This window comes from Papilio polytes, unplaced genomic scaffold, assembly GCF_000836215.1.
Source record: "Papilio polytes unplaced genomic scaffold, Ppol_1.0 DF823399.1, whole genome shotgun sequence".
Classification (NCBI taxonomy): domain Eukaryota; kingdom Metazoa; phylum Arthropoda; class Insecta; order Lepidoptera; family Papilionidae; genus Papilio; species Papilio polytes.
This window is the reverse complement of record NW_013525805.1, coordinates 3353153-3362643: the sequence shown is the minus strand read 5'-3', so window position 1 is coordinate 3362643 and position 9491 is coordinate 3353153. Positions and strand designations below refer to the sequence as shown.

Genomic DNA, 9491 nt, shown 5'->3' with positions numbered 1-9491 from the left:
AAATTTAAAGGTGTTAAAATAATAGAGAAAAAGATTTAATGTTGTTGATATAACTATAGTTGATTTGAAAGTGAACAATAAAAAGCTAAGTCAAAAATATGTTAAGTAATTTCTTTTATTTTTCAGCTAAGTTACTATCTGTACTTGTATAAGTTTTTAATAGCAACTTTAGCTTCAAGTTTCGTCAATTTATTTCACAAACTGTACAATTTTCAATTCATAGCCATTTCTTTAACGAGCATTTTAAAAACAATTTACATATTTTGCTACCAATTATTACCATTTTTATAATAAAGTTATTCGATAATTTCCTCAAAAGTTTTTCCAACAAAATTTCAGACTATTGTTTGAAATACAAATAATTAGTTCATTTTGTTTCCGTCATTTTCATTTTATTAAGTACCAAAACTAAGTAATGTATCGACATGTTTACCATACTAATTTAAATAACATTATTCAGGCTAAATATGTGACCTACATACCTGCCATATTATGCTCCGACGCATAACGGGATGTAATAACTGAATTCTAGCCTAAATAATTTCGCGGCGGCGTTTTATTTCCTTTCCTCATAACTATTCGTGTTGCGTTCACCACAACACGAAGTCGCAATTACTTGCTTGCAGATGAAACGGAAATTAAATGTGTGGGAATTATTTTGGAATAAATCCAAGAATTTTTTTTTTTTGAAAATTTCAGAATCATGATTTTTAAAAAAGTCACACCCAACACTTAAAAATATTGATATCTCTGTTTTTTTTTTAGAGAAAAATAAATAATATAAAGAAAAAAAATTATAAACAACATTTAAGCGCTAGAGTAAAGTACCTTTTTTAAAACATTTTTTTTAAAAGGCAAAAAAATCAATAACATTTCAACAAAAGATAAAAAAGGGAACCGTTTGATACTTATTGTTACTTAAAGTTATTCCGGAAAATAAATATGAGTACAAGTATGACTTAACATTACAAACTTATTCCTAACAAGTCCTCGAAAAAGTCGTAGCACCGTTAAGCAGAAATCAAGTTTATTATTGAGTGGAATGAGCCCGCGTTTTAACTTAATGGACAACTTAATACCAACTTGGTACGTGACTCTAATATACAAACGGTAAGGCCGTATTTTATTTTAGTCGTAGAACATAATTTCCTACCCTCCAGTATTTCCAAAGTATGATGTGTAAAAAATAGATAGGTGATTATTTGAAAATGTAAACGACATTAAGACTATCTCTAGCTCCATAATGACAAAAACCAAATAGACACAAAATACCACAGTTTATAGCCTGTCCATTTATATAGATCAATGGTAAGAACCAAAGCCGGCTTTGTTTTGATAAAATAATAATAGCCTATCGCTTTGTCCCATCTTCCCTAGGAAGTGAAGATAACTAGCTGGCAAAAACAAAATTCCTCTCAAAAAGCAAAACACTCAACATGTTCTCGGTATTTACAAAAGAATGTTTTTATTTTCCTTTTGAATAGTGAAAACCTTTCTTTATTAAAACCAAAATTACATAACGGAAGAATAATTTAATTTTTTTTTTATAATTGACAGATTGAAAAATGACGAAACAGACAATCTATCTGTAACATCACTATTTTAGCTGGTATTGTATGAAAGTCGAAAATCATTAGTACTATAATGTACTCAAACCAAAGACCTACTGAGAAAACAGAAGGGTCAAATTACATTCGACACCATTACCTTTATCATTTGTTCTGCTCTCTTTTGTTAATTGCATTGCCCGAGAAAGGGCAAAAAAGACGCCGGGAATTCTGCGGATAGCTCAAAGGAAAGGCAATTAGAAATGTTATATCCAAGCTCGTGTTAAAACTTGTAATTATAGACTGATTCAACTTTGAGCTGGATTTTCCGATGAAAATGATTGTTTGAATAATGTATGAAGCCGGGAATATAATGGAAAATGCGACTTTATCGGAATTATTGCTATAAAAGAGAGTATTTTAAGGTTATTATTCGTTAAGTATAGAAGTATTCTAAATTCACTTTCCTTCCTAAAATATCCATCGTATAAAAAGCTAGGATGGGAAATAGATCTACAATTCGGCCCTCGGAACACACATTTATCAGACGAAACGCGGACTTACTTTGATTTCTGTCTTCTGTGTTCGTTTTTAACTTATTCTACGACTGCTGTTGTGGGCTGTACAGTTGAGTGTTTATTTTATTTCCAGATTATGAGAGGCCGAGCGGGGCGCGGCCTTATTCAGGCGCTATGTTGTGGAGTTTGGGCGTATTCCTTCTCACACAGATAGGTGTATGTCAATTCGCTACAGGTAAACATAATTATACTGATATTTTTCTATCCTTGAAACATATGAAAGACTAGATAAACATTTACCCGACGTTCTTACGGTGAAGGAAAACATCTTGAGGTAACCTGCATATTTTTGCGAAGAAATTCAAATAATGTATAAAGTCAACTTTACTGGGCCAGCGTGATTGGTCAAGGCCTAGCCACTTTATGGTGGGATCCGAGCCCCCTCATTGGGGACGTATAGTAAATTTATGACAAAACAAACTAACACTAAAATTTCTTGTCGTTATTTCTTAGTTAGCATTGTAATGAGAAGCCAGTTAAGATGTTTACGGCAACATAATACTCTCGTATCGTATCATCGTATCGTTTTCTGCAATCACGTGTGTACCAATTACGATTAGTTACAAGTATACGTTGTTCGACTCTATCAGTAACATACATCTGTAAAAATATGTTAAAATGTATGTACAATTCACGTTGAATTATATCAATTCTCAAAACATCTTGTACCATTCTTTATTCTATCCGCTAATTAACATCAGAGCTAGTAAGCAAAGCCATTTTGTTAGCATATCTTGTAACTCTAATTAATGTGGACCGCAGTTGTAATAAGCCCACCCTTGTCAGCGACTCGTGTAGCCTTAATTAATTTTGGCAAGTAAAAGAACATTGTATGAGAAATTAGTTTTCAGTCTCCTTGGATAAGGTGCTGAATATAATGCTATTTTAATTAGCCATTAACTAACATACTATAATTTCAACAAGAAACCTCAATTCTTCTGTAGTGACTGATAGGATCAAACCGTTAAGTTTTTAATTGACTTCGTTAATTTGTCTGAAAAAAATAATAACTTGTAGAATATATTATTCTTGAACATAATATGTGGCGAGATGATGACGCCATGAAAAAGAAAGCATTAAGATTGAATGTGGATGGCTAATAAGGTAGAAGAAGACCGAAGAAAGAATGTGTGAAAGAGGTTATGCTTAAGAAGGCAGTGAATTCAGATATAACGGCTGGTAGAGACATACATACTGTACCAACTCTCCGTAGGGACAAAAGCAGAGTGATGACGTACCGAGTTTCAGTTTATTTATTGTTGAATATTTTTAGTTATAAATTCTCTAACATACTTAAATCCACAGATCCAACAACCACTGAAAGCAACACGGTGTCTTCCTTGTACGTGCTGAGCACAGGAGTCGTTCCCGCACCGGTCATGCTGAAACTCGGCAACTCCACAATAGATAGTACGAAGTCCTTTAAAGTTCCACAACCAACGTCTGACATCACAGACTCTGGGAGGACGATAACGAACCAACCAAAGTTGATACTTGACATGGTACCACATGTAGTATCAGCTAAGAATACATACTTCGACCATGATAGAAAATATGGACCAAATTTCGAAGATACCCCGAAAGGGAATGTAACTAAAATTACTGTACAGCTCGGTGAAGATGCGTATTTGAATTGTAGAATAAGTCTTCTTCAAGATAAGACGGTAAGAAATATTCACTATTGATATTTTTAATATAAGAAATATGCAAGTGGGTCACCTATAAGTATAGACATCAGCGAACGACATCCTAATTTTAATGACACCCCTACTTACATACCATTCCATTCTAACCCGTTCGTATCCAAATGGATATGAGGTCCTAGGAGGATGTAGGATGGACTAGAATTGGGCATGTGGACTTTACTAATTATTTAAACCCTAAATACTTCTACATATCTGCTTTTGCAAGTGATTTTTTTTATTCTGCCATGATATATGTTTCGTAATAATAAAAGTACCGTACGAAAATAATTATTTCTGATACATAAAGAGCACGGTTTCTCCATTACACGTGTCATTTTTAAAAGGCTTGCGGCTCGAATCGTCGCCGACCCAGTTCTTTCGGATCGGCTTCCACTGACCTTGCAAAGATATATTGCGCATACATATTTGACGAGTATTTACTGCAGGCAATGTGCTGACTTTGATTATTTTTCATAGCAATCTGTTGCTCATACATTCATCCACCTTGTATATTTATAAATGTGGTCTTTATTTTTCAAATCGCCTTGACTAACAATTTTTAATTTATGCAATTGACTGCTTATGAAAAAATAAACTTTTCTTTTCAACCTCTTTACAATAATTATTATTTAATAGGCAAAATGACTTAAGCAACGTATGCTCCTTTTTAATGTCGCCTTAAGTATTCTTAGATAGGTGATACTTTGGTTAAGGGATCTATACCAAATTTATGAATTTAAGTAGCCGCTAAAATTCAGAAACGAAATTGTTACTACCAGCTCCTAGGTGTTCAGTCAAATTTTAGATACTTCGTTTAACAATGCGACATCTTCTAATATAATTGTCAGCTAATTTCTGGTCTATTGTAATAAAATTTATTACTTTTAGGTATCATGGGTGCGTCGTAGAGGTAAAGAAGAATTGCCAGAACTGCTCACGGTGGGAGCAGTGACGTACGCAGCGGACAATCGAGTGACAGTCGCTAAGCGATATCCTGGCAATTGGAGACTGCTTATCAAAGAAGTCAAACCTGATGACGAGGGAATATACGAATGTCAGATATCAACACATCCGCCTAGAGTCAGCAGAATCTACTTACATGTTAATAGTAAGATATTTTGTGACATTATACAATAATATAGCAACAATAATTTCACAAATTTCTGATGTATATATACATTTAAATATACTTAATAGTTTACTGCTGTGACAAAACATATTGACTTACTGGAGACATAGCACGAAAATAAGCGAAAAAGTAAATGTAACGTCATTGGAAAAATTTGTATTTGAGTTGTATTACAAATGATGTCAATAACATTTTGAATACTTTGTTGCAACTTTTTGTGCTAGTTGCTGATCACACTGATTGATCTAAAATCCGTTCTCATACTGATTTGTCATCTTCACCTTATCTTTTGTATATTTAGTAAAGTTACTGATTTTAGCTCCACAAGTATGGGTAGTGGACGAAGCCGGCGCGCCGCTGTCTGAGAAGTATTACGAAGCGGAGTCGACGCTAGCGCTCGTGTGTCGAGCGAGGCATGTCGACACACCGGCCGTGCTGACCTGGATACACGAGGGCAGGGCTCTCAACGCCGACACTACGAGAGGCGGCATCAGGTATCTTAAGTTTGCTTTGTTAACTACACCTTTAGTACAAGTACTTAGATGCTATCTCTTTGTGTGTAACTTTGTACGGTAGTGACGTGTAAGTTGGACGTAATTAACAAGGGTTTATTAGTGTTAGCAAGTCAGAGGTTGCTAAAACACTATCATTAGTTTCATGTTACGACTGTGGCTTTTATGGTAGACTGTGACGAATAGTATGATGGTGAAATTAACATGTTTTTTCTAAGAAATTGTAAAATAACGACATCTACACATTATACATTATTTTATTTGATTGCAGTGTGAAGACAGAACAGGTGTCGGGCGGTGCAGACAGTCTGCTCCGCCTCGCACGTGTTAATAGTAGCGACGCGGGCAACTACACGTGCGCTGTACGCGGCGCACGGCCGCACACTGTCTCCGTGCACGTGCTTAATGGTAGGAAGTACCTAAGATCATTCATTCATTCATTTACAATTCAATCGGTCCTTCAGCTCCACTAATAATTGCATCTATATTTGATAAAACCTCTGTGTCGCACAGTATAAGCGTGAACTATGAAATGATCAGGGAAATATTTCTACGTTTATCTTTATCTTTATTGGTAATTTCTTTATGTAGCAACGAATCCTTAACTCTTCAAAATTAACGTAAATGTTGCATGCTTTACATTTTAACTAAATTCCAAGATTCCTTTATTCTGCTCTTCCATTTCACAAGCTTAATCTGTAATTCTCTATCTGTTGTTGAAACTTCTTTCACTTCCCTGATTAAATATTAAAAGATTTTTCTAGATAGTGATGGTCATTTTAAAACCTCTACCCCCGTCGAATAAAAAGGTTTACAGTACTATCTCAGACTCCTTTGTTGTGCATAGCAAACACTTTAAAATCCCTGCAACTGTAAAATTAGCATTTGAATCGTGCGACAAAAAAACTCAAGTAACTCTTATTGCCGGTCTGGCGACAATTTGATTTATTCAAAGGGGAAATTATATTTAAAAAAACAAGAGTGGAAATTTCTATTGTTCAATTTAATGTTGACTTTAATAATGAAAGAGAAATAAATATTTCAAGACTCAGTTGAGATAGAACCTTTATTTCTACACTGCAATTTTGGTTCCTTGTATGCGACGGATTTTCTATAACGTTTAAGGAGACGCAAATGTCAGTCAGTCAGCGCTCTTGCTCGCGTCCACCTTTGACTATTGACGACTGTGTAGTCTCGCTTTGATTCCAATGAGCATATAGGGAAGGAAACACTACTCGATTTTTAGTTGTGCAACTAAATAGTTCACTTATCTGCTAAATAATCGACAATCGCACAACACTTGTGCCACAGTTTACTTAAAGGTGTCAGCCCGATCTAAGCTGTCCGTATGTGAAAAGCTAAGCGTGCATTTTTATGTTGAAGAGCGATCATTAAATCTTTCCGCTGCTAGTTGTGAAAGTTAGGTCACGCAACACAGGCATCCTAGAAATGCTCTGCTTCCGTGACTTGGTCGCCGGTCAGCCTTGAATACTCCTCGGTGCATTCCTTTGCAACTCGGTCACTAACTCGGGCACCGGTTTTGCGATTCTATTAGAATAATTGGAATACTATTCCACGATAATGAAATTTTAAAACGTAATTAATTGAAAAAATAAGTAGCCAAGTTAATAAGTAGTTTGTTTAAAGGTTTAATGCGGGCACACCTTTGACTAAACTTAGTTTTTCCAAACTATCCCATGTGTAACAAATTTCATCCATAACCGCAGCAGTTAAGGCTACAAACTCTTACAAACATCCATCTAATTCGCATTTATATCAGAGGTAAGATTGTTTAGTCTTCATCGTCTCTAATACGCTCCTTTGTTTCAGAAGAAAGCCTCGCTGAACTCCACGCTGGTGCTAAATCATTCCAACTACCTTCAAAATGTGTCACTACTCTAGCGTTATTTGTAACATTTCACGATCCGGTGTTTACGTTATCGAAAACAGTGATTTTCATGATAATGTTTCCTCTATTGTATACATTAGATATTTTAACTTCAGTAATAAGATATACAGTATTAGTTCTACCTACGTGATGATTTGTCACTTTATCTGTATATAATATATTTAAATTTGGTTCTAAATATAGATTATTAATAGTTACATAAAATAAAACTGATTAATAATTTTATGGTTCATTATTTTTCCTTTTTTCTTAGAATATTATCTTCGTATGGCGAATGCAATTACTTGATATTTGGAACAATCATACTAATACTATAAATGCGAAAGTTTAGATCGTTGGATGTTTGTTAGAGTTTCCAGCCTAAACCACTGAACGGATTTCGATGAAATTTGGTATAGATGTAGGAATAGTCTGGAAGAACACATATACTCACTTGTGTTTTCTTTAATTCACGCACACGGAGTCGCTGGCGAAAGCTAGTTCTTGTATATGTGTTTTTTCGTTGTAACGGATTTTAAAATTTGATTGCGTCATAAACATCAAAGTACCACATGGTTCGATTATTATATTCTTTTATAATGTTAATATTAAATTGTAATTTTACTTAGCAGTTGGACAAATAACAATTCTAATCGCCTTAATGTAGACAGGCAAATATAAACCCAAGAATAAAGTTCAGTTACCTTTGCTTTAGTTCCTATTGAAGATTATATGCCTAAGAAAGTACAACACCTATTCATTGCCTTGCGAGGAAAGTTCTTAGTGAGACTTGAGTTAGTTTGCTATAAGAACTTACTGGGTTAATTACTAGTTTCAAGGAAACTGGATGAAATAAGATTTTCAGCTTACATTTTTTTTAAAGTCCAGACGTTATTTATGTCAGTTAGCGACTTTTTTATGATAAGATGGTGAACCAGAAAGCGGTTACATTTGCCGAATTAGTGACCCAACAACTGACTATAGATATCCGCAATTGCAGAGATAGAAGTGTACGCACAGGAAAGGGATATTTCCCCTACCTTTGTCCCACCTATACATATGACAAGGGTAGGAAGGAAATTGGAACAAATTTAGGCCTCTTGGTCGCCATCACACGATAAGCGGAATTACTTTCATTTGACACTTATACGTAAAACACTATGCAGAGTGTAATCAATGAAAATAATACATAAGACATAGTTTTCTTTTCAAAAGCTTTTTAATAATTCTGTTAACAACTTTGCGCACGTTAATGAGGAAAATTGTATTTCAATTGTAAAGACTCAGCTTTTGTAAGCGCTTGAAAACTTTTCATTTCAGTGGACAAAAATGATGGGATAGGACATATTTCTTAAGACCGCCATTAATTTAGATTATTATAACTTACGTTTTAATTAAATTTAGACTAACAAACTTTATAAAAAACGTTCAATATTAAAAAAAAATGTTGACAGATATAATTCAAGTATGTTTCTGCTAAAAATAGCTTTTATCTTAGGATTATTCGTGAAAATACTTTCTTAACGTCATCTAGACAAATACTGAATTAACTAAACGAATCTTAAGCACTTCGTCTCGTGAAATGTCAACAATCTAACAGAGTTACATATTTTTACAACTTTACTTCCTTTTCCTTCCCACCCTTTTTCTTATTAGAAAAGCATGGGAAGGGAACGTGGATTTGATGGTGCAGGAGACACATAGGGGATATATCCTCTTTATGTGCGTCTCCTCCTGCGTCGATCAAGGGTAGGCAACGCATCCGCTATTGCGAATGTCTACGGGCAGCGGTCGCTTCGCCATTTAGGCGGATTCAGGTGGCCGTTTGCTCGTTTGCCACTTTACATTATAAAAAAAATTCAACGCATTTGCAATTGCGGATGTTTATGGGCAGCGGTCGCTTTCCATTTCGGTGGATCCAGGTGGCTGCTTGTTCGTTTGCCACCTTATATTATGAAAAAGAAAAATTAAATGTCGTTTCAGTTTTAGGCCTGCAGTTGTCTTTTATGTTTTAATTTTTAAAAATGTTGTATATGTCATCCCTTTGAACATAAAAATGAAAATAGTTTTGCTTCGCTTGTAGGGATTTCCATAGTCAATCTATTCGCCACTCCACCATACTTAATTAACGCTGGCCTGATGAAAGCACTTT

General features: G+C 34.7%; 1 protein-coding gene across 1 annotated transcript; it reads left to right on the top strand.

The window, feature by feature from the left end:
- The first annotated feature begins 2205 nt into the window (after positions 1-2205).
- Positions 2206-7490, top strand: LOC106104749. Its single transcript, XM_013284879.1, has 6 exons — positions 2206-2300; positions 3431-3789; positions 4699-4918; positions 5259-5433; positions 5723-5859; positions 7282-7490. The coding sequence occupies exons 1-6, from the start codon at positions 2240-2242 to the stop codon at positions 7488-7490; spliced, it is 1161 nt and encodes a 386-aa protein (XP_013140333.1). The 5' UTR covers positions 2206-2239.
- Positions 7491-9491: the final 2001 nt, after the last annotated feature.